Source organism: Oreochromis aureus, linkage group 22, assembly GCF_013358895.1.
Source record: "Oreochromis aureus strain Israel breed Guangdong linkage group 22, ZZ_aureus, whole genome shotgun sequence".
Lineage (NCBI taxonomy): Eukaryota > Metazoa > Chordata > Actinopteri > Cichliformes > Cichlidae > Oreochromis > Oreochromis aureus.
Window position 1 is genome coordinate 12,679,789 of NC_052962.1, and position 24,504 is coordinate 12,704,292.

Here is a 24,504-nt window from a genome sequence, read left to right on the forward strand (position 1 = left end):
CATCACCCCTGCACCACAGTACTTGATAGCTGGTATGTTTGTGATGATATGCCACGTTCGGTTTACTCCAAACATGGTGCTGTTCATTATAACCAAACGTTTTCACATCTGTTCAAAGGACATTGCTCCAGAAGTCTTGTGGTTTGTTCGGATACACCTTTGCAAATGTGCACATATGTTCTTTTAAAGAGAAGAGACTTCCTCTTGGCAATCTTTAAAAACAAGCCATACTTTTTCAGTCTTCTTCTAATTGTACTGTCAAGAATTTTTACATTTAAAAATGTTAGTATTTTAAGTGAAGCCTGTAGAGTCTGAGCCGTAGGTGTAGAACTGCATGGTCTGACCTTCGGGGGAGTTTTCCTGGGATATCAATTCCTGGGAAGATTTACAACTGTCTTGAATATTTTTACACTTTTTAATAATTTTTCTTATTAGACTTCAAACAGTTTGGAAATTACTTTCTAACCCTTCTCAGATTAATTGGCAGCAACAATTGTTTCTGTAAGATCATTGCTGATGTTGTCCTTACTTGGCATTGTGTTGACACACATCTGAATGCTCCAAACCAGCAAACTGCCAAAATACTGCTTTTACAGAGGTACTCGCACTTGCTGATGATCAGTTAATTAAGTTCATTTGATTAGCAGCACCTGGCTGCTATTTACCCTCTTAATTCCTATGGAAACAGTAAGAGTGTGCTACGTTTTTCCACACACCGTCTCTGCATTTTGGCTTAATTTTTGTTAAATAATGACACAGATGTAACATGCCATGTCTTTGTCATTCATCTTAGGTTTTAATTACCCAAATTTGTGTTATTTTTTGGTACACAAGACTGAAAGAGGGCACTTTTCAACAAAATTAAACATTTCACATCTGATTAAACATCTGATGATGTGGCAGAAACTGTGAGTGTAGCATGTGGAAGGTTATGATAAAGGTTATGTGAAGCTGCTCTATAGGAGACGAAAAACTAAGCAATTCATAAAGTCTCATTGATAAAGCATTTTCATGTCCTTTGTTAACCTTTGCGATGAATGGTAAATCGATAGTTAATAAAGTTTAGTTTTTTCACTCTTAAGAAATAATTAGAAGACAGTTAGTAATCTTTACTAACCATTATTGATGTAATAAAACTTGTTCTTAATCAACTATCATATAGTAACTAATATGTTGTATAATCATATGACCGTAAACAATGGTTATTATAGACTGTTGCCAGTCATTTTAAGGCCTGTTGTAGAAGTACAGCGATAACGTCTTTGTGTTCATGGATAGAAATAACAATAATATCAGCATCATGATATACGAGCCTTTAGTTCTGAGTGGTTTCCGTGTCGTGACCTGAATACCTCAGCGATGAAGCCAGGCCAGCAGCTCATTAACATTCCAATACAGCCCTAATCACCACTGCAACTGTGTGTGTGTGTGTGTGTGTGTGTGTGTGTGTGTGTGTGTGTGTGTGTGTGTGTGTGTGTGTGTGTGTGTGTGTGTGAGAGACAGAGTCAGAGAGAGGGAAAAGACAGATCATGCACGTGTTGCTCCGCGAGTGAGGACACGGTGAAAGTGTTTGATGAAGTGCCTGCCTCAGGTGATTACAGCCGCGTGGGGTGATTGGTTCCATCGAATCGCACCTCTCCTCTCACATCTCGGATGCTGTTGCGTAGCTTTTTTGCACAGCTGAGGCTCGTTTTGCTAACGAGTTTTATTGATCGACTCATCGGAATGAGAAGTATGAAGACTGGCGAGAGATGAAAGATGCGCAGGCAAACATAAAAGGCAACAAAAACGAGTGCGCGAGCTTTAAGGTGGAGACGTTTTATTCGTTATGGTTATGCATACGTTCCCATGTTTGTTTACTTCACCTCAAATAACCATCTATGTGTCTTTTTCTGTCTGTCCCCCTGCAGAAAGACTATATAACTCCAATGGACGTGACTTGAGAAGAGCACTCTTCTCTCTAAAGCAAATTTTTCAGGTAACACACTCTCTCTCTCTCTCTCTCTCTCACACACACACACACACACATATTTCAATGCAATTACCGTGAGTACATTGTTGCAGAATACAGTCGGTTATTGTGGCCACTGTGTGCTTCGGTGATGACAGGATCTCCATCAACGTGGCGTTTCTCTCTCTGTCTTTGTGTGTGCATGTGTGTGTGTGTGCGTGTGTTTGCATTGAAATTTGTGTGGGAATCTTTTATTTTAAGTGGAGAAGAGTTAGCCACTTTAAAAAAAGAGGAGCTTTACTCTGCAGCACAGACACAGCAAAAGCACTCCGTTTGTAAAAAGACAGTGCTTCAGCAAACAGAGCAGCACTGTGCAAACTTCCAGATTGTTCAAAAAAAGTGCAGCATTCAAGCTATTAAAAGTGGCCCTTTTTGCAAAAAAACGCTACCCCCCCAAAAAAAAAAAAAAAAAACCCCTCTCCATGCAAGCTCCATGCTGAACCTGGAGCTTTAACGGTGCACATGAAGACGTTTTTGTTTCTGCAAGAAATGACACATAAAAAGCAGAAAACTGTAAAAAACCATGTCTGCTGACAAGTGTGAGTGTGTATACCAGCTGGTCTGATCCCAGGGGAGGTTTGAAAATCTGTGTTGTGTCAACTTAAATCTTAAACCTCCACATCACTGACATCAAGTGGCAACACAGGAAAATGCATTAACTGCATCCATGAAATTAGAAGCTCGGTTCCTGTGCTTCCTCTATTTGTCCTCATTTTCCTTCAGGATGACAAAGACCTGGTCCATGAGTTTGTGATGGCTGAAGGTCTGACGTGTCTCATCAAGGTGGGAGCAGAAGCTGACCAAAACTACCAGAACTACATATTAAGAGGTATGGTCTCTCCCATGCTGCATAATGATATATGCTAAGAATAATAACAATAATATACTACATGCTTAGATCAGGGGGCTCATTCTATCTTTCTCTGGTGCGACACTGTGAAATGGGAGTCACATCAAGGGTCAGACATGTTTTTAAATCCTTTATAACAATTAATAAACAAGATCAAATGATATCTAATGATTCTATTGCCTGCACATAAAAATAAAATTCGCTCGTAGTTCTCAGTGAAAGGACTGGCCTCTGAGAAATTTACTGTGCTGTAGTCGTGTGCCTCTGTGGCTCAGTGACTTTTTAAAGCAAACACTCACTCTTTATGGCTCTACATCTTTGCCGGCGTGTGGACAGAAGCATCCAAGTGAAGACAATAATTATATTCTATGAATTGTCTTGAGGCAAACGGAGACACAGGCTCTTTCCTTACCCTGTCGAGATGTGGGCTTTCCAGAGTCCCACTGAAATAGCCTGCATTCAGCATCAGCTTTTCCTTTGTGTTTCTCAGCTAGTCTAGGCACATGTGGTCATGACGGCATATCAGGACTGATTTGGACATGTTACTTAGAAGATATGCATGAAAAATAAAATTGTAAAAATTAAAAACAAAAGCAGAAAAACTGCATTTCGAGTGCTTTAAACAGAGTTTTTAACCCTATTATTATTTCTGCTGAATATTATTATAAGATGGTAATACAAAAAGACCAATGTAATGGAATTAAGTCATGTTTGTCACAGACAGAGGTTTTCTATGAAGGTCATGGTTGGTGCCATCGTTGTCACGACTGATTGATTTTCTCAGCGTAATCAGAATCGCTGCTGTCACTGTAACTGATATTATCACTGTTATTTAATTCCTTTTGGTTCTTTTTATTTATTTCATCTTATTTTATTTTATTTTACAACAAGTTCTGAGTCATCTTTCCGTATACTTTTCTGACTTTTCCTTTCTTTCTCAGCTCTCGGGCAGATCATGCTCTACGTGGACGGGATGAATGGCGTCATTGGCCATCCTGAGACAATCCAGTGGCTCTACACTCTCGTTGGCTCGAAGGTATCAAGTCAAGCGTACATCCTAAAAAACTCAGAGAACACACACACACCACCCTGCTATTGGTTAACCAGCCATTGTTTGCAGAACATTATTTTTAGCGTTTATCCAAAGAAACACACACAAACACATACCCTAATGATTGTGTTGTGTGTTTCCAGCTGTGGGTGGCGGCTTTTGTTGGTTTTGTGGTGTCCTCGTGCACTAGGCACCAAGACACTCATGCTGGGACTGTTTTCCCTACACTACCACCCCCTAGGTTTCACTGTTGTTGCCAGCGTGAGAACATATAGCAATAAAATCTCCAGAGGAGGTGCCTTCCATCTCGAACGCTGGGGTAAAAGCATTCAAAGCCCCTTCTTCGACTTGAAGTGATCTTATAGTTCATAGCAGTGAACCACAGGGCTGTAGGCGTAGCCACCCTGCACGCTCCCTCTCATCCAGGGCAGTTCTAGTGGAATTTAACCTGCGATTATTTCCCCAGAACCATGCTCTAGACCCCTGTTGCTCCTCCTGCAGGCTATGGGCCCACAGGATGATGTTCCCACCATGAGTAAAGGCAGTTGCTCGCCAACAAGACATTGCTCCCAGGTCCTATTACAGAACAGGAGGCAGACTATCAGACCATCTTAGGTGGGATAAATTGCGCCCCAGTACTAAAGGTGATTTGTGGGGAATATGCTGTTGTGAGCACAGTATGTTGATCAGTATTTACTTCCTTGAGATTTTTTGGTAGTGCTGTATTTTTATTATAGATGGGTATGCGAGAGTCCATGGTCTGGATCATGTAAGCAGTATAAGGAGAACAACTACGGTTCTGCAGCATCTGCACCCGTCTTTGTTAACAAGTTCATGAAATTCCTTCCTAACCCAAACCAAAACCATAATTCCTAGTTGCCTGATGATGTCCGTTACAATAAAATTAACCAAAATGTCGCGTTGCCTAAAATTTAAACCAAATCTTGTAAAATTTAATTTACATTATGAAGTTTCCCCAGACCAGCATCCCTAAAACAGAGGCTCACAGTATAACTGTATAAACAGATTATGTCCCCGCAGCATGATTATTACAAGCACAACACACAAATAATGAAACAGCATCTGCTCGTATGTCTTGGTTGCCACTAATGCTAAACATGGGAATTCTAAATGTCTAGAGTGGATGAAGAGAGCAATAGGAACACAGTTGTCCATACTTTATGCAAGTTTCTTTATATTTCCACCGTAGTTCCGTCTGGTGGTGAAAACAGCTTTGAAGCTGTTGCTGGTGTTTGTGGAGTACTCAGAGTCCAACGCGCCACTGCTGATCCAAGCCATCACCTCTGTGGACATGAAGAGAGGTACTAAAAACTTAACATGCCACCATGTGCTGAGGGCTTAAAGTAGAAAGATACTGTAGTTTGTCTGCATGATAATATTTTTGAAGTAATGGAATTTAATCAACTGACTTCTAGGCAGCAAGCCATGGTCCAATGCTATGGAGATCTTGCATGAGAAGGATGGAGTGGATACGGAGCTTCTCGTCTATGCAATGACCCTCATCAATAAGGTATGCAAAGCTATAGTTTATGGCTTTGCTGAGTACTTTCTTGAGTGGATATAGAACATTTTCAGTTTTATGGAAAACGCATCTTGGTTTTCTCCAGTAAGTGATCAGTTGATTGATTGACTTTGTGTTTTATCATTTTGCAATGAGATATAAACTGTACTGCAAAGTTTTAAAGTTTAAATGAGTTTAGAGTTTAAATGAGCAAAGCATTTTAAACACTTGGTTACATCTTGACGACGTCTCCTTTCTTTTTGCAGACTCTTGCAGCACTGCCCGACCAGGATTCATTTTATGATATGGTAGATGGTCTGGAGGAGCAGGGCATGGAGACAGTTTCCCAAAGACACCTGGGGAGGAAAGGAACCGATCTTGACTTGGTCGAGCAGCTTAATATATATGAGGTCTGAGACACTCACAAACAAAACATTAAGAGGGGTTGAAAATGCGTTATTACTGATCCCTTTTCAGCTTGTAAATGTTGCCCTAATAGCCCAAATAAAGGTCAGAGTGCCATGTAAAATATAAAAATACAAATACAAATAAAAACAGAATGTTATGGTTTGTAAGTCATTTAAACCAAACATAATAGCTGAAAATAGTGCAAAACTTTATATCAAAGTCCAGTTTTTGTCTATTTAAATTGGTGGCATTTTTCTTAACACTCATTCTTTTAGGGTTAGGATGGCATTGTCTTGTGAAAAAAAAAGGTATAAAAATATGTTATCTGGATGGGAGCATATGCTGCTCATAAAACTTTCTTTGGAGATTATGTATCGGAATTTCAGGGTGGGACCACGCCTCCAAACACGCTCCTTCCGGTTGTCATCTATATAGGTTCCCCCAGTTCTGCAAGCTGTTCATTCTCGTTTACGTACCCCACCCTCCCTCCCTCGTTGTTCTCAATTCTTTAACTCCTTCATTTCTATTTAGTGCATGGGGATCTGCCAGTCCTGGGAGCCATCGCCAGTCCCCTTCGAGACCTTCCCCAAACCGCAGCTCAATTCATGTCAAAGCATTCACCTTTACCTACTAAAACGCTGTCAAACCTAAAATGAGGATGTGGGCCCAGCTAGTGAAATACATCCTCCAGCAATAATGGTGCCTTCACAGTTATTGTTTGAAAATCAGAGCGTTGAACAGTGGACCTAAATGCAGACATGGAGGCAGAATGAAAAAACAAAAACAAAAACATTTTTGGTGTTATGCTAAAGTCCTAAAGAGTAAGTTCAGTAGCAAAGAACACAATCCTAGAGATGGCTGTAGTATACATGGAAGGTTAACAGATGCTATGACAAGGAGTAAAGGGAATGTCAGGGCTATTTATACACGAGGGTAATCAGGGAAGTGGAAACACAACAGTAACAAGACTCAGCTGCACTCAGTCTAGACATGGAAGCAGGGAAGGGAAGTAAAACTAAAAACAAGGCACGGGTGATAACTAAAAATAAATAAATAAATAAAACAGAAAGTGAAGAACAAGAACTATAAGAAGCCATAATTTCTCTCACAGCATGTTAGCTTTGGAAATGTGTGTTGATAACAAGTTCCACTCATTAGACCAAAGGATCCAGCATTCTTCATTTACAAAAAAAGCTACAATTCTTTGATTTAGATTGTGTTTCAGACCACAGATGTCCACTTTGCTTCATTTAAATCCTAAAAACTTTTATTTATTTTTTTAAGTACCTCTCACTTTACAACCTGTCATGTCTTTCCCCAGACGACCCTACGGCATGAAGATGGTGATGATGACAGCCAGCCTCCACCAATGGTACGCCGGGACCGCAGGCGAGCCAGCCTCGGGGGCGGGGACAAAAGACATGGCCTGGAGAGGAGGCGGAGCCGCAGGGCCTCTCTTGGACGATCCGGTCACGCCTCGCCCTGCAGCCCCGCGTCCCCACAGAGAGCCGGCTTCCAACCTTTCAATGGAATCAGATCTGAGGACGTGAGCGAGAGGTGAGCGTGGTGGAAAATGAAACAGTTACGTATCACTTATTAAAATCTTGGTGCAGGGTTACTCAAAAGGTGTCGTGACAAAGCAAACAAAAAAGCGATAGTTGTTAAATATGTTCTCATTCTTCAGAGAGGTTCTGACTGTTTTACTGCTTTCTGCTCCAGAGCACTGTCAGGTTACCTTCAGTCCATGTAAGTCCAAACATCACTGAGCCTCTGCTCCTCACAGACCCGCTGTAACAGCTACCCATGTGTCCTCCCTACTCACAGCGTGGGTTTTCCTGCTGCAAAGAAACACTACTGCAGACTTCTGCTGCACTGGAATAAAAATAATTGTTTTCAGCAGCTGCGCACGCCTTCGGGGTTTGCTTGGAATTCTAATACAGGCGAACACGGTATTAAACCAGCACAGGCTTTTCTCAACACTGTGTGTAAGAGCACAACAAAATGAGATCGGGATGGGACTTTAACTGTTTACTAAAGGCAAATCTTTCATCTATTGGTCCTCTTCTGCTCTTTAGATTTGAATATAATAATAGATGAAGGATAAAATATAATCTGCTTTTGTCGCATTAGTAGACAAATGATGGGGTTAAAGAGCTAAATCGTGCACACCTGAGCATACCTGCAAATCCCGAAAGGTTCAAATGTGGTCAGCTGTACTGTAAAATATACATTTTTCCCGTGATTTTTTTTTGAATGATTCGAATCAGTGGGTGAAAGCTGTTTACGTCCGGGACCGCATCCTGCTTCGTATTATGCACGCACACAAGAAAAATAAACACAAGTTTTATTGACCATCCCATTCGTCACACACACGTGGCTCTGGTCTTGTGGAACAACACCTGGCAGCGCAGACGGATTTGACTGCAACAGGGCTCATCTGGTTTTACTATACAACAGCGCAGCAGTTTGGTGACAGCGATCCCCCAGACGGTTTCTCCTCTCAGCATTCCTTTCCCTCTATCATGTTCTGTGTTCATGCGCATGTAAAACCACCTCACTGGAGGCATGAAGTGTGTAATCAGAAACATTCATCTGCCATCTCTCCCCTTTTCATTTCTTGTGTGTTTTCTCTTGTCTTTTGTCTTGCTGTGTCTTTGTTGTTTCCCTTGAGTGTCTTAAATGTGAGTTTTAGTGTAGCCTTAAACATCTTCTCCACACATGACCCCTGAGCTTCTCCATCCCTTTGCTCCAACACTCTTTTTTTCTGTGGCGATTTCTATTTGCATGCTTTTCTTATGTATCCCTTCATCTCTCCCCTATCCTTACCTCAAATCGTCCACCTGTCTGTGTATTCATTCGTCCACCCCCCCCCCCCCCCCCGCCCCCCATCCACCTCGATAGAGTGGAGGAATGTGAGGAGGATAGCATTGAGGAGGAGAAGGAGGAAGAGGAAGAGGAGACTCCTGTGACTGAGTCTGATTCGGATGAGCAGGAGGGGGCTAATGAGACCACCTCCAGGTATTTTAGGACGTAGTGGTAACATAGAAATGAAATAATGGTTTCATAAAGGTCTCGAATGTCTCTTTAATCCCTGCCTGTCCAGCTGGTTTGCTCTGATGGCCCATGTCTGTTGTAGATTTGCCTGCCGGTCTGCTCAGTTCTGCTTTTACCCATTTATTCCTCTCGATCCATTCCTCTGTTCCTAGCCCCGCTAGACATCTTCCATCCACCGTTCAAAGAACAACCCTTCAGTCCATCACCATCACCTCCAGAAAGGAGTCTGTAAAGGAGACAGAGCAGAGGAACTGGAGTGAACCGACCCCAGCAACAACCACCACCAGCATTTCCTCCCCCTCTACCCCAACCCTTTCTCCCACTGTGTCCTGCACTCCCAGTCCTCCAGGACAGCCCTCCCTCCTGGCCACACTGCTGGCCAGAAAAAAGTCTATCGTCACTGTGCCAGCTACCAAGGAGGTGAGCCCGCCGTTGCGTGGCAGCTCGCGCCCCTCCCCCGACCGCCTGCCCTACCTGCCCCACTCGCCCTTCCACCTCTTCTCGTACGATCTCAACGAGGAGCCGTCGCCCCCGAAGCCGAGCGAAGAGTCACCCAAACCAACGTCTCCCAGGTCAGATGGGCAGCAAAGCACAGTCACCAATGAATTCAAGAAGCTTTCCTTCTCTTCAGATGTCCCGCTTTTCAGTTTGCCAGTTTCCACTTCTGCTTCTGGCTTTTTTTGTGTGTGTGTGTGTAGGCACCAGCTTGGAGCCACTTTGCATCTCTTTTGTTATTCATCACTTCCCTTCTTTTCAGTTCTTTCACCTCACAGCTTCTCACCTTGAGTTTCTCGACTCTTGTTGTCACTTTTCGTTCCTTCACGTCTTTTCTTAGTTCCTCCACGACCTCGATGCACTGCAATTTTTTTTTTTAATGTGCAATCCCCACTTGGCCTCCCAGTAGCATTTCCTTTCCCCTCTTTTCTAAAACAGCACAATCACTGTTTGCTTTTAACTCTTCCTCACTAGTCTCTCTTTGCTTTTTCCTGAAACATTGCATTTCCTTACCTCTATATTCTCCACTGTCTGTCCAACTTGACAGACAGGCAAAGATTAGTTGTTAGATTTCTCTCTTTGTGGTTAAAACTAGATTTCCATAAGATTCACACTCAATCTGTACCAAATTTGTTATGAGAACGCTGCATGAGTAATCAAGTGTTCCCAATCAGAAATTGAATTATATGCATCAAGTTATAGATAACAAGAATCAGATGTTTTTTTGCTTTGTATTGCACACGCGGCACCAGAACCTTAAATAATATAACATTAGCTTAAAAAAGAAAGCTCTTGTCTGCTCCGACGTAACAGCTTGACAAGGCCAAAGGTCTTTTTAGTGGACTCTTAGTGAGGACAGACACCTTTCCTGAAATTTTCCAGCAGCATAATAGAATAAACACGACAGCAGTTAGCAATTAGGGTCACTAAAGTGTTGCACCAACACATGCCTGTTATGAAACAAGGTGTCACATTCATTTCTGGGTACAGGTTTTGCGCTCGCCGGTTAGTCCATGTAGTGTTGTGCAACCGTGAGAGGTCACTCTCTCTGTTTTTCTCCCCCAGGAACGGAGCCCTGACGTCCTACTCCTCTCTCAGCACCCCGAGTACACCTACCAGCTCAAGGTGAGAAGCCACAGCAATAACATGTGAGGTGTGGAAACATCCTTAAAATACGCACCGCCGCACTGTAAACAGGTTCACACACAGGAACAGAGTCATGTGTGTTTTCACGGTCAGACTCACATGTGTAAAAAATACGGAGCATGTGCGGCCCCACCGTGCTTTCGTGCCGATGACACACTAAAGTGAATGTGATCTAAGCTAGTTGGTTCCAGATTTACTAAACTCGCTGTTAAACCTAAACACATAGAAGCTGGTCTTATGTAAGGGGCATATGTTGTGTTATGGCTGTTTTATCAGAAGCAATCAGCAGAGTAAAACTCTGCTGCAGAAACAGGATGACAGGGAATAGAGAAATAAAAATCAATAAATGAAGGAAACCTCCTTTTCCTCGCTCTGTCTCTGCTCCTTCAGACCTGCTCTGGGAGGCCTCCTGTCCTCGTCCTACCGTCAGCACCAAGAATCTTTGGCAGCTGAGCGAGAGCGCCGCCGTGTGGAGAGAGAAGAGAGGCTACAGAAAATAGAAAGAGAGGAGAGGAACAAACACAGGTGAGGCGTCTTTGGTCATAAAACGTTTTATCCAAGAACAATAAATGAATAAAAGCCGTTTTAGTTTGTAAAATGAGTAATTATGTTTCCAATCACTGAAAACCTCAAAATCATTAGACCGGAAAAATAATAAGAGAAACATGGCCCCGAAGCAATCCTGAAATGAAAGCTGTTGGAGAATTGCACTACAGCAATGATGGTGGTACAAATATAACTTCCAGAAGTTTGCTCCAAGGCGAGCAAACTACTTAAAAAAATTTTGGGGGGAAGTCAGCAGACTTTTTAAAGCTTCAAACTAACTTCCCAAACAAGTGTTTTTATGTGTTACATGATGGCTGCTGAGTATCGAGACTTTCTTCCAGAATCACTATAAAACGTCTATAATGCCTCAATAAAATATCTCAATTTCCTAAATTACTCAACAGTCTGACAAGAATAGATCATATCATACATAAGACAAAGGTGTTGGACTGTGCGTTAAACTTGTTAGACAGATCTACAGAGCACAGTGTGCGTGATATGATTGCTACCTTTTAAACAGTCTGTTTGTTGTTCCTCTCACAGCCGCGGCTATGTGGATAAAATGGAAGAGGCCCGGCTCGCGCGGGAGGAGAGGTGAGTGTGTGTGTACACTAAATCAAAACGGCACAGAGCCGCTGAATCAGTTGGGATTATGTTTGAGCCGCTGGTTTGGGAAGCTCGGTAATAGCGTAATTGTTCGCAGGTTAAAAGGTGCCCATTGCCTGCCAGAGGCTGGACGGGTGGGGGGAGTACTGAGCTGATTTTCTTTGCTCCGTCCGCCTGTTTTGTCGTTTCTTTAAGAAGCTGTATTTTAACTGCGGCACTCTGCCAAGGGCCTGATTGTTTTGGCTGTGTGCTGTGAGAAAATCAGGTTCCTGGATTTGTCAAGCCTCTCACATTGAATGGACGTGCACGTACACGGCCACAAACACACACACCAGAAGAATTTTCATGAGGCTAATAAATCTGTGTTTGTGTGCAGATGGGAATCACAGGAAGAAAGAGATTTACTCAGAAGGGTTAAGGAGGTCACGATCCCCTTTAGGACTGATCATATATATCAATAAGGGCTGACGACAACTGGATAAATGCCATATCCTCTACGCTGGTCATCATTGACATTTGCGCCTTCTTATTGTTCTTCTTAATCTTCTCCACTCTCTGAGAGTGTGTGCCGAGCACTATTGGGGGTTTTTTTTTACCCCAGGCTTGTTTCACCCTCCATTTAAAGCTCAGTTAATGCAATAGCACACAGAGTCAATAAGACAGAGCAAAAAAAAAAGGAAAAAGTTTGGATTCAACTATGAACAGAAGAAATAAGGCAGAGACAGACAGAAGCCAGAGCTGCAGATGAGCTGCTGAGTGAACATGTGGGAGATTTATCCACGACTTCACTCTGATTTATTTACGGTGTATTTTGGTGTCATGGTTATCAGAAAAAACATGACCTTTTTTTTTAAATACCCCAGCTTAGTGCTTAGCTGGCAAACAGCACTGGAACACCTGGTCACGAAGGACGTGCATAAAATCCAATGGCTTTAATAACAGACAACAAGCAGAGCAACAACAACATCCCTCAGCTCATCTAAAAGAGTCAGTTTACATCAAATTGATGCAATTAAAATGAGCGAATAGAGCGAAATGGTTAAAATAATTATACTATTACGCCTGCTTCTGGACAAACAAATAAGCCTGTATTTAACTACGTTTATTTCATAAAAACACCATAAAAATGTCCTTTTGATTTTTTTATTTTTTTCGTTCTTTTTTCTTTTGCTAGCATTTCCTTAATGTATACTGATTAGAGGGTTTAAGGATGGGTGGGTGTGTGAGTTGCTCGAGGGAGAGCACCCAGTTACTGGGGCCTGGCGCAGCCTGAAAGACCAACATGGGCCCACCTTCCTGTGGGCACAACCACATGCAGGAAGGGCTGCAGGGGTCCGGTGCATTGTGGATTGTGTGGAGGTCAGAAGTGAAGGCTCTGGTGGTCCGATTCCCTGTTGCCCAAACTGGCTGTAGAAACAATATGTCTTTATTTTTCTAAAACATGATGAAAATTGGCAGAATAAAAAAAAATTGCAACATAAACACACACCAGAAAAGCACAACTTAGTCGAGTAGATCACCTTAAAATAAATTTCTTGCACATATTATGTTTGGACTGTTTTGTTTTTTTTAATTGAAATAAAAATCGGCAACATTTTAACATCAAAACAAAGAAAAAGTTAGTTTGGTTTGCTAAAATACAAAAGTCAAACATGATCGCATTATGATTAGCTATAGCACTGATAACAAAAAACTTTGTTAAAGAGCACTTTAAGCTCTTGTGTGTACGTTTTTTAGAGAATTTCTTGTTATATTTTAATAACACAAACACAGTTTAAATAATACAGGTGATGTCAGGTAACATAGAGAACAAGAACAATGCGTGCGTGGGTTATTATAGAGTTAGGCTAAGTGCTTTTCTATACAAGCTCAGGCTTCAAGGGCGCTCTAAATGCTCACATTCTGGTTTTTGTTTTCTATGTCTTTGTATTGGGGAGCACAGATATCCTTAATATGGCCATGTCAGGTGCACAGCTCTGGTTGTAAGTAGAAAAGCCCCACCCACCTGCTGTTAAGTCTTTGAGCTGTGAGGGGCAGCCAATCAGTAGAAAAGAATGGTTAAAAAAAGCTACCACAGCTTTTTCCAGACAGACGATGTACTGTGGGGATTCAACGTGGCCCAGCATAACATAAGGATTATTTTAAACTAATAGTTGTGTAAATCTGCTCCAGTAAAGGCCCAGAGCTGGAAATGAGCATAGCAGGTCCCCCTTTAAACATGGATACAGTTTATTTAAAAGGGATTTGTTGACATAAACAGCTGGTTGGGGCACCTCGTGTACATTCAGCTCACTCGCTCCAGCGTGCACATGCACACCAACACATGCTAGTATCTTGTTTCTTCAGACCTCTGAAGTGGACTGATGCTAATGAACCCTGAACAGAAGCTCCACACATTCGTGGTTCGGTGGGAAAGAGGAGGAGTTATAAAGAGAGAGAGAGGGAGAGAGAAGGTTGAATCAATGCCCATAAATCTCCATTCTGGCTAGCTGGTTGAATGGCAACATTTGGTAGGAGGAGAAAGGGAAGAAGAGGAGAAGAGGAGAGAGAGAGGGGGGAAATGGACCTGAGAGCAGAGCTGATGGAGGCACATCTTGAACAGGTTTACTCTGATTCACTTCTGATGTTTAGCCTTTAGAGCAGCCAAACTAACATTAACTTCTCCCCATCTCTCTCATTCTTCTCTCCTGTCCTTCTCCTTGCACTCCCCCCTCCTCCTCCTCCCTGTTGTTGCATGTTTGAACTGCTGCTGAAAGCTGAGCGTTTGGATAGAGAGGACAAGAGGATAGTGGGGAGCAAGACAGTGAACCCTTGTGCTGCAGGAAATGAGTGATGAACGCACCGAACGCTTTGTGAACGATTAATGGGGCGAGGTAGAGGAGAGAGGTGGGATTAGATTCTGAAGAGGTAAAGTGGCATGGCAGCTGCAGAGGGGAAAAAGGCTGGGTGGGAGGTTTTTTTGTATTTTTTTTTAATGAACTCAGGTACTTTGGCAGAGAGCAGTGACAAGTGGTTTAGTTTGGGGTGATTTGGCAAAGTCTAACACTGAGAATGGCGCTGCTGTGAGAGCTGAGACAGACAGAACATTGTCTAAAGTTCTCTCTGTTTTTTTCTTGTTTTTACATCCATCCTTCTCCTCTCTCCCTCTCCATCCTTCAGGTATAAGAACGTGGAACGTCTGGCGGCGGAAGAGTACGAAAGGGAGCGCGCCAGGGTGTCGAGGAATCAACCTGCCGTCGACCTGAACTTTGAACCCTCAGAAGCCTGGCCTCCGTCATCATCACGCAGCAGCACGCCGTCTTCCTTCGCCTCACAGGAGGACGCAGAGGCTGAGCTTGAAGCAGAGACTCCAACCGACGTTCCCTGCACTCCATCTGAGACTGGTAGGATTGCTGAGAAACATGTTCGATGCATCGATCTGTCAATGAGAACGTGGATGATCGATTATTAGGAGATGTAATCGCCTCTTGTTACAAAACTGTAGCCAGTTGGCACCCATATGTATTCTAAGATATTACTACTGCAAACTAGTTTGGATCCTGCACACAACAATATCAGGGCAATGTTTAGGTTCATACCTTGATGAGAAGCTGGGAATGTGTTGTTATTATTTTAGGGACTTTACCTTACTATATAATGCACCTTGGGGCAACTGTTGTTGTGATTTTGCGCTGTATCAATAAAACTAAATTGAAAAGGCCATTGCTTTCTGCAAGTTTTCAAACATAAATTGAGTTACAGCTCCTTAGTGCATGCAAAGGCAGCATGGATCTACTATGATACATTTAAAGTTTTAGACGTTAACAGGATCAAGGTTGGGAGCAGCTGCTTCTCAGTACCGAGTGCAACGTACCAAAAGGGAAAAAAAACAGCCTTCAAGAGAGAGCTGAGGAAGTCTGGACATGTTTTTATTGCCTAGAGCTGCTTTATATTGTAAAGTAAAGTGATGGTAAAATGATGCAGAAAAAAAAGGAACAATGATACAACCCCCTGTGAGCAAGCACTTTGGCGACAGTGGGAAGGAAAAACTACTTTTTAGCAGGAAGCCATCTGTCATGTCTAGCTGTTCTCGAGGGGAGGGTCCACTTCCACAGAAATCACACTGTGGAAGAGAGGCAAATATTAATAATAACTAATGATTAAATGCAGAATGGTGTATAAACACAGAGGGAAAAAAAAGATGAGTGAAGTAGAAACATCCAGTGCATCATGGGAAGTCCAACGCAGCCTAGGCCGATTGCAGTGTAACTAAGGAAGGTTTTGTGGTCACCTGATCCAGTTCTAACTAAAAAGCTAGCTTCTTGTGACGTCTGCAGTGGTGCTCATCAGACAGTTGCCAAGATTCATATGGATTTATTTTAATGTTAGTAACATTTTTAATGTTACCTGTAGCCATAGACTGTGTGTACAGACAGCTGTGATGATGTGTGAAAGGTCTCCAGTGCTGCTGGCAAATTCTTTGAAAACTAATAATTAAAAACACAGGCTGTCCTGTTCAGTTTCTATCTGAGCGGCCTACGGCACTTATTCTCAACCTTACATGGTTTTTACTTTGCAGCTCACCATTTAAATCAACATACAGACGCGAGGGAAACAGATTGTGGAAAGTAGTAAGAGGAGAGGATACTTTTGGAAAAGAGTGAAGGGATATGGGTGAAGGGGTGAAATGAACTTTTGAAAGACGTTTTTGAATGTGGCGTGCCAACACATCCATGCAAGGAAACAGCCTCGTTTTGGGAGTGCACGCAAAGCCACAAACTGAAGTTGTGTCGCTCACACAGGCCGGTGTTTGAGGCCTCGCGCCATCATGTTATTCTAACCCTGCCAGCCTCAGTGCGTGGACTGTGCTGTTGAGTTACGACTGTGTACCGTGTACACGTGTGTGTGTTTCGGTGTAAACAGGAACTTAATTCTTCATTTCCTGCTCATATCCTGGTCCTGCCGCAGCCTGGCTTTGTGTATGTGCTGTATTATTTACATTATACTGAGTGTCTGTGTTTTTGTTTTTCTTGTCGCCACCAACAGAGGTGCCTTTAAAACACATCTTTCAAACAGTATTTCGTCATAGATATGTCACATGTAGTGCCATACAATATGTTTCTGTGTGACTGAACTCCAATGGAAGTTGTAAAAAAAACGTGAGAGGAGGTAAATAACTCTGATGTTTTTGTGACAGAAGAAGCCGACGACTTTAGTGCCAGTATAGAAGCAGAGGAGAAAGAGGCAGAAGCCACTGCTGCTGAGGAGGAGGAGGAAGAGGAAGGACAGAAAGACGTGGAAGTAGAGGAGGAAGTGACAGAAGAAAAGGAAGAGGAAGAAGTTGAGGAACAGGCAGAGGAACCAGAGAAGGAGAGAGAGGAGGCAGAGGAGGACAGTGGCATCCTGAGCGACAAGGAACGGCAGAATGAGGAAGTAAACGAGAAGGACAACTGCTCAGCCTCCAGCATCTCCTCCGCCAGCAGCACTCTGGAAAGAGAGGAGAGGGGCAGCAATGAGAGCGGTGGGTTTTAAAAGAGAATGTGGAAATTAATCCATTTTTATGATTTAGATATGGCTTCAAGAACCTGCATTTATGATTCATTTCACTCTAATGAAACTATAAAGTCACTGGGTGTGAGCTGCAGTGTGCGTTTTCTTCCTTTCCTTCTTTAACCACATCGCCCTCTTTCCAGGCTTTAAGGAGGCAGAGGTGAATGAGAACTGCAACAAACTCCTCAACAGCAAACTCTTTATGCTCGACATGCTGTACTCCCAGAACAAGAAGCCCAGCGATGAGGAGGAAGAGGAAGATGTGGACAAGGAGAAGGAGAAGGAGGAAGGGGAGGGGGAGGACAAAGAGGCGCAGCAGGATGCTAACAGGCAACCTGGGGAAGACCAAGAGAAGAACAGCAGGGACGAGAAGTCGGACCATCGCGGCAGCATCCGACCGATCGCCGAGCGGTTCGGAGACTTGATCAAGGACATCGGCACGTCTCACGCTCACTTGGACGGCCCGGCCAACGAGCCCCCTGCTCCCCCGCCCAAAAAGGAATCGGACACGATCTGGGACCAGCTGCTGGCCAGCCCTCGAGAGCTGCTCATCGGGGACATCAACTTCACCGACCTCACAGAGGAAGACGACAAGGACATCCTCGACGCCGTTTTGATGGGGGGCTGCGGTGAGCTCCCGCCCCTGCCCCCGCCTCCGCCCTGCATCCCCCGCTTCCCTCCACCCCCACCCATGTTGGGCAGTTGCCCTCCCCCCCCACCCTTATTTGGAAGCATGAGGCCTCCACCTCCTCCTTCATTTAACGCCCTAATTCCAGTGCCTCCTCCTCCAGAGCCGCCTCTCTTTAACAAAAAGAAGAAGACAATCAGACTCTTCTGGAGTGAGGTGAGAAAAAAACACACACGTTATAATTTCATTGCTGTACTGATAAAGTTTTGTTGGGATGCTGTGTAAAACACTGAGAAAAAGTACTGTGGAAATGTCTTGAGTTTTTCTTTGGACATTGGCTGCTTTAAGAACCACCTTCAGATCAGCTCTTGTACCCTGGCAGTGAAAGAAGGTGTTTTAATTCCATTTGGAGGCACAAATCACCTCATCAGAAATGCTGTGAACAAGCCATTCTTAAGGAAGGGAACGATGGAGAAATGGCTGAGGGGAGTCAAATTACACAAGAACTAGATGGAAAATTGGTGGCAACAGAGCTTATGGAGTGATTAAAATAAATTTTGCTTCAAAGCTTCATCAACATGTACACAGCGGGTCAGGAGAGAGGTGCAGCAGTGACTGTCTGCTGTTATGGTTTGGGCTGTGTTTCAGTCAGTAGTGTTGGGTGGGCATCTTGTCCGAAATGATGGAACTATGAATGCAGAAAAGTACCAACAGATACAGTGTAATAAAATACCACCTGGAAAGCATCTGATTGGCTTCATTTTACAGCGTGACAGCTGTCTAAAACACACTGTCAATGCAGCAAAAGCATACCTGGATTGGAAAACACACAATGGAACAATCAGTCATGGATTGGCCTCCCCAGAGCTCGGACCTCAACATTACTGAGGCAGTGTGGAATCATCCTGACAGACAACAGGATAAAAGCCAGTCAATATCCAAAGAAGAGCTTTGAATGTCCTTTAAGAAGCCTGGAGAACTATTCCTGAAGACTGAAAGGAAAATACAGGAAAGTTTACCTAAGAGTGTTCAGGCTGTGTTGAAGAATAACGGTGGTCGTACTGAATACGGACTTTAAAGCTTGTTATAATTGTACTTACTCTTTTTTTGCCTTTTTATACTATATTTGCTGTGTGTTTGCTGACGTTTAAACAAATTGCTGTGCATATTTCCCTATTTCTAGATATTTGCTAGCAAAATATATAGAAATGAGGGGCGGGTGAAGACTTTTGCACAGCATTATATATGCTATAATTTGCAAATCATTTAAATAGCACACAATAACACATCAAATACAGACAACAGAGTATTGTTATTACATTTTGAAAAATATATTCCTACTGTGTTACACATTGTAAGCATTCAGGACCTAAGGTGTCCAGTCCTAGAGTAGGTGTTAGTTTGTCTGGAAGTCTTTCGAGTGTTTTTTATTTCTTGCATGGTAGATTTAAAACTTGGATCCGTCTATGCAACAGTGAAGTATAATCACTTTCAGTGGTGATTTTTAATACTGCCCGAGGGCCTAAATAAGATAAGCATTTAAGATTTATTTGACTATGTCCGTATTCTCTATTGCAGAAGATGCTATAGGCCAAAATACCAAGTTGATTTTTTTTTAAAACTGCATGTTTCCATTAGCCAGTTAAGATGAAACAGTCACCAGAAACAATGACTCACTCAACATGTTCCTTTGGCTGCTGGTATTTGTGGTTCATTGAGTTCAGAGTCTCTCATTTACCTCTTTTATTGTAGGAAGTGGGAGTCGGACACATGTCTCCATCTGATGCACTCAATGCTTGTTTTGTTTGTGATCAGGTGCGTCCGACAGACTGTCAGTACAGGGACTACAAGAGGAGTGGAGAGTCATTCTGGTCCAAACTGGAACCGGTGAAGTTGGACACAGCCAAACTGGAACACCTGTTTGAGTCAAAGTCAAAGGAAATACCAGTTACAAAGGTATGTAACTGTACGATACTGACTCCGAAAATTAGTTCTAGTAGTATCTAAGAGAAGTGCTGTGAGATTATCCCTTTAATAACAATAATTAGAACTATTTCAAAATTTGCTTTTTATATAAACTGTCAAATCTTTGTCAAGCAGTTAAAAGTTTTTGTCTATTATTTTTTTACTTTGAAGGCAGATTTTTCACAGGTTAAACAAGGTCGTGTGTGTCTTGATCCTGATCAGGTGGTCCAGTTCTGGATCGTTTGTAATTCTCACAAAGCCTCAAAATAAGAAAAATATGATCTGCAAAGAAGGGGAGATAAAGTCAGGCCTCGCACTTTGAACTCCTGATCCACTGCTACCAAAAAAAAGAAAAACCAATATATTTTTGAGCTGAATGAGTTAGTAGTAGCTCACTTCAGTTCAGCTACTGGACTACAAATAATGTGACGGCATGATGGTGGTCTGTAGTTATCAAAGCAGCGCAAGCAAAGTGGACCACCGGTGCACTGAAGCCATCTGAGGTCAGAAGAAGCTTTATTCATGTTGCTCATTGTTGTTCATAATGTGCATTCTTAACCTTCCTATTAAAATTACATGGTTAGAATATTTAAAATCAAATAAAGTTTCCCTTCTACAGCCGGTGTACTTTTGTGACACGTATTTCTTTTTGTCTCCAACCTTAAAGGTACAGTCAGTTGTTTGTTTTTTATTTATTTAATTGAAAAAAAAAGAATGTTTTACACATAAATTTACATTGAGTAGCGTGTAATTACGTCTTCCAACAAACTGAGGCATTCTGATGAGCTTAATTAATACATGAAAAATACATAGGACTAGACACTGGTTTGTGAAGTCCCACCATTATGTATGTGGCTAGACAGCGGACACATATGTAGTACAACAAAGTTAGAGTAAAAAGGGAATTCAGGCATTTGCGGCCTGTGGAGGCAAATTTTAATTCATGTCTGCACGTTCAGACTCTGAATATGAAGGATCATACCATTTTTTATCATCTGAGAGGGGTCCTGTTCATCAAAGAAGGAAAAATGGAATGAAAAAAAAAACACGACCACTATCTGAAAAAAATCTCTTGAATCGATTTCAGCGCTCTAACACACAAAAACATGCTATGAACATGCTTATTTATTCCAATATTGTTGCAATTATATACCACCAGCAGAGTAGACATGCGACCCCTCTGTCTCCGGTTAGCTGACATGGGCCCGATAAACAACAGCAACAGCTAAGCTACCATCATGTAATAAATTTTAGGTGTCATAATAATGACAATTTTCCTCTAATAAACAGTCTCCTCATATCATATGAGAATTTATTTGCTAATAGTCCTTCAGTATTGCTGTAATTTGAGAACGGTGAGCGTCACTGACTCATTGACTTGTATCAGGCTCCTTTCACAAAGTTTTACCACCTCTTAAAGTAAATAGATGTGGACACATGGCATATTGACAGCTGAGGTAAACAGCGGACTGACAGCTTACACTCAGTACAGCAGCCACTGTAGCTCGGATTATGCACTCGAATTAGGACAGGTAAAAAAAACTGAATTCCTTTGACTCCAATCTGCAGTGTACTGATACCTAGTGATGAGATTTTACACTCTTTAACTGGGCTGTTCAGTCTGTTCACTGTACCTCAAAATGATATCCTGAGCTTAAAGCTATTGGAAGGAAACATCAACCATATAAACTGTATTTACACAGTGCATACTTACAACAAGACACATGTTAATCCTCATCTTGTTCTAATAAAAAACAGTCACAAGTTTCTGTTTGGATGGCAGAAAGGTCTTGTGGTGTTTGTACAAACTCACATTGTGTTGTACTTAAATTCCTACACAGTATATTAACTTTTCCTTCATGCTGGGAGTGCAGCTCCACGTTGTTGAAATTTCACAGGAAGTATCGTAAAAGCTCCAGTCTGTGCTACACCAGCACTTCATTTCCGAGTCACTAAATATGAGGAGTTTCAGAGGGCAGCAGATGCCACTTCCCATCACACAGCTCCACAGGCCAGTTTAAGCTTCACCATTGACACTAACAAGGTCTTTGCACCTACTCTGTTACACTGTTAACTGTTGACATGCTATGACTTCCTTCCTTTAATAGTTTATGATGGCGGTGAGGTTGATGCCCCTACATTGACACTCACATAAATAAGAACGCACACACAAACACACACATAGTATACAGCTAATCTGTCATGGTGTTTCCTGCTTCTACTGCCTATTTAGTTCACAGCTGCAGTCAATGTAACCTGAGTGATGGGCCCTCTAATCCTTGCAAGCCCATAAACCAGACCACACTGAGAAACGAGACACAGAAAATACAGGAGGGAGCAAAACAGAGATCCAGCAGTGACCCCCCCCCCCCGTCTGTATTTTTATGCTCCAGAAAACAGCGGCCGATGGCAAACGCCAAGAGATCATCGTTTTGGATTCCAAGAGGAGCAACGCCATTAATATTGGTCTGACAGTCCTGCCTCCACCTCGCACCATCAAGACAGCCATCCTCAACTTTGACGAGTATGCTCTCAACAAGGAGGGCATAGAGGTGAGAGATTCAAACAACGGTAAAAAAGAAAGGGAGTGATAAACAGATCACATCTGCACTTTGCTGTCCTCTCTAATCCCACAAGTTCGTTTTTCCCCTCACAGAAAATCCTGACGATGATCCCCACAGAGGAGGAGAAGCAGAAGATTCAGGAGGCTCAGCTGGCCAACCCTGATGTCCCGCTGGGCTCTGCAGAGCAGTTTCTCCTCACCCTGTCCTCCATCAGTGAGCTCTCTGCCAGACTCCAGCTCTGGGCCTTTAAAATGGACTACGAGGCAACGGAGAAGGTGAAACAACAAAAACCTTAGTGTTAAGGAAAATGTACTTTCCATAAGGGGCGGGAAAGCTAAACCAACACCATCACTACATCCACACTTGAAATAATACTTAGCAAGTAAAAGTGGTTTCCTTAAAGCAGAAACAGACCACAGAGGTTTGAGCAAATGTGCTCAGCATGTGTGCTTATTGTGTGTACTCTTTATACCCGTGTCACTAAGTATCAACATCCTTTTAGTACAAAGAACATCCGCAAAGCATCAACATAGTTACATCATGACAAAATATGCATGCTTATTAGCGGCACCTCGTCTTCTTCTGGCACGGCATCGTGTTTTATGCGAGCGAAGAATGCATCCAGGAGGAGAAGTTCAAAGCCAAAGCCTGGAGTATGAGAAACATGCTGCCCCTCTGTTACCGCCCTGTAAATTTTACAGCATCCAGCGGGATGTTGTTGTCTTTAATCTCCATGTAAGGCACGATTCTCCCCACCGCATATTCGGCAGAGCCGTGCTCCCGGCTCTGCTCTGGAAGTGGAAGCTTTAATGGAGGGAAGCATAGCATGCAGGCACACAAACACATGCACTCAAGAGAACCAGCTGCACAGAAACAAGACGTCGACTTAATCAGAAACATGTTTCGTGCTGAAGTTTGACCGAAGCAGCAACCTCTGTGGCAACCTCTCGCGACCTTAAACAAGAGCAGATGGTTTTAGGTGGTAGACAACATGCACCTGTTCGCTGTTTATTTAATGGCAGACTAATGAAACACATGTCTTTGGGAGTCTTAATTAACTTGTATAACAGTTTGTTTGTGTGTGTGTGTGTGTGTTTTCCTGCTCCTAGGAAGTAGCAGAGCCACTGCAGGATCTGAAGGAGGGTATGGATCAGCTGGAGAAGAACAAAACTATCCGCTACGTCCTCTCTACGCTGCTCTCCATCGGAAACTTCCTCAACGGCACCAGTGTGAGTCACGACTATTACATCAGATTACCGGGAGACAAGTCAGTAGAATCTGAGTTTGTTTCTCAAATTAAACACAACATTCCTGTTCCAGGCTAAAGGTTTTGAGCTGACCTACTTGGAGAAGGTTCCAGAAGTGAAGGACACGGTCCATAAGCAGTCACTGCTCCATCACGTCTGCTCTGTGGTGGTGGAAAACTTCCCTCAGAGCACCGACCTCTACTCCGAGATAGGAGCCATCACGCGCTCTGCAAAAGTATGCTCTGCATTCGCTGCTAAACTATTCTGCATCTCTACACTGTAAAAGATCAAGAGTTACATTTCCTTGAATTTTGTCAAAATAAGTCCAAAAACCTAAAAAGATAAAACATAATTTTTTTCCCCTGACTGAGCACCTCATGCCACAACCAAATTATCAAACCGCAGCCAATAATCATTTAAATTTCAGAGCAGAATGGGAGGGGACCTTACCTGTTAAACATGCAAACAAAAGCTGTTGAGGAAAAGTGTGTCCGTGGTTAGTTGTTTGTTGAATGTGTGTGTGTGATCCTAGGGTCTTTTTGAAGGTTGAGACGTGGTTTTTGGTTTAAAATTGGTGTTTTTTAGGATAAATTATTAGACACACACATTTAAAAAAAAGTATGTGCAAGAGTAGTTGTCCTAAATATTTATAACAATTAAAAGTTTCACTTCTATCACCATGAAAGTTTTGAATGTGGTCGGATACTTTTAAGTGACCTTATAAATACCATGCACTTATGATTTATTAGCGCTTAAAATAAATTTATGTATGACCAGAGGATTTTGACTCACTGTAGATTAAACTGTAGATTTGCAATGGCCAGATCAAGGCAAGAGCCAGTGGCATATAGAATAGTGTCATCAGCATATAAATTCTACATT

General features: G+C 42.6%; 1 protein-coding gene and 2 long non-coding RNA genes across 6 annotated transcripts in view; 1 reads left to right on the forward strand and 2 right to left on the reverse strand.

Annotated features, from left to right (window-relative positions):
• fhod3a (formin homology 2 domain containing 3a) overlaps positions 1 to 24,504 on the forward strand; it is a 62,716-nt gene that overhangs the window by 32,625 nt on the left and 5,587 nt on the right. For 2 of the 4 annotated variants that reach the window (XM_039605843.1, XM_039605845.1), the window contains exons 4-22: positions 1,911 to 1,978; positions 2,735 to 2,840; positions 3,803 to 3,897; positions 5,123 to 5,234; positions 5,349 to 5,443; positions 5,701 to 5,844; positions 7,164 to 7,399; positions 9,049 to 9,468; positions 10,457 to 10,516; positions 10,928 to 11,062; positions 11,627 to 11,677; positions 14,849 to 15,072; positions 16,866 to 17,189; positions 17,362 to 18,062; positions 19,662 to 19,802; positions 22,205 to 22,363; positions 22,468 to 22,650; positions 23,485 to 23,604; positions 23,696 to 23,857. In XM_039605843.1, the coding sequence (XP_039461777.1) occupies positions 1,911 to 1,978; positions 2,735 to 2,840; positions 3,803 to 3,897; positions 5,123 to 5,234; positions 5,349 to 5,443; positions 5,701 to 5,844; positions 7,164 to 7,399; positions 9,049 to 9,468; positions 10,457 to 10,516; positions 10,928 to 11,062; positions 11,627 to 11,677; positions 14,849 to 15,072; positions 16,866 to 17,189; positions 17,362 to 18,062; positions 19,662 to 19,802; positions 22,205 to 22,363; positions 22,468 to 22,650; positions 23,485 to 23,604; positions 23,696 to 23,857 (3,536 nt within the window). The remainder of the gene's footprint in view (positions 1 to 1,910; positions 1,979 to 2,734; positions 2,841 to 3,802; positions 3,898 to 5,122; positions 5,235 to 5,348; positions 5,444 to 5,700; positions 5,845 to 7,163; positions 7,400 to 9,048; positions 9,469 to 10,456; positions 10,517 to 10,927; positions 11,063 to 11,626; positions 11,678 to 14,848; positions 15,073 to 16,865; positions 17,190 to 17,361; positions 18,063 to 19,661; positions 19,803 to 22,204; positions 22,364 to 22,467; positions 22,651 to 23,484; positions 23,605 to 23,695; positions 23,858 to 24,504) is intronic. The other 2 variants (XM_039605844.1, XM_039605846.1) reach the window with 2 other exon arrangements.
• LOC120435753 lies at positions 5,085 to 7,245 on the reverse strand. Its single transcript, XR_005609888.1, has 3 exons — positions 7,130 to 7,245; positions 5,671 to 5,790; positions 5,085 to 5,216 (listed from the first exon to the last, which is right to left on the reverse strand). It is a non-coding gene; the product is annotated as an uncharacterized LOC120435753 (long non-coding RNA).
• On the reverse strand, positions 7,266 to 10,967 carry LOC120435754. The gene is made up of 3 exons (XR_005609889.1): positions 10,895 to 10,967; positions 9,013 to 9,122; positions 7,266 to 7,380 (listed from the first exon to the last, which is right to left on the reverse strand). It is a non-coding gene; the product is annotated as an uncharacterized LOC120435754 (long non-coding RNA).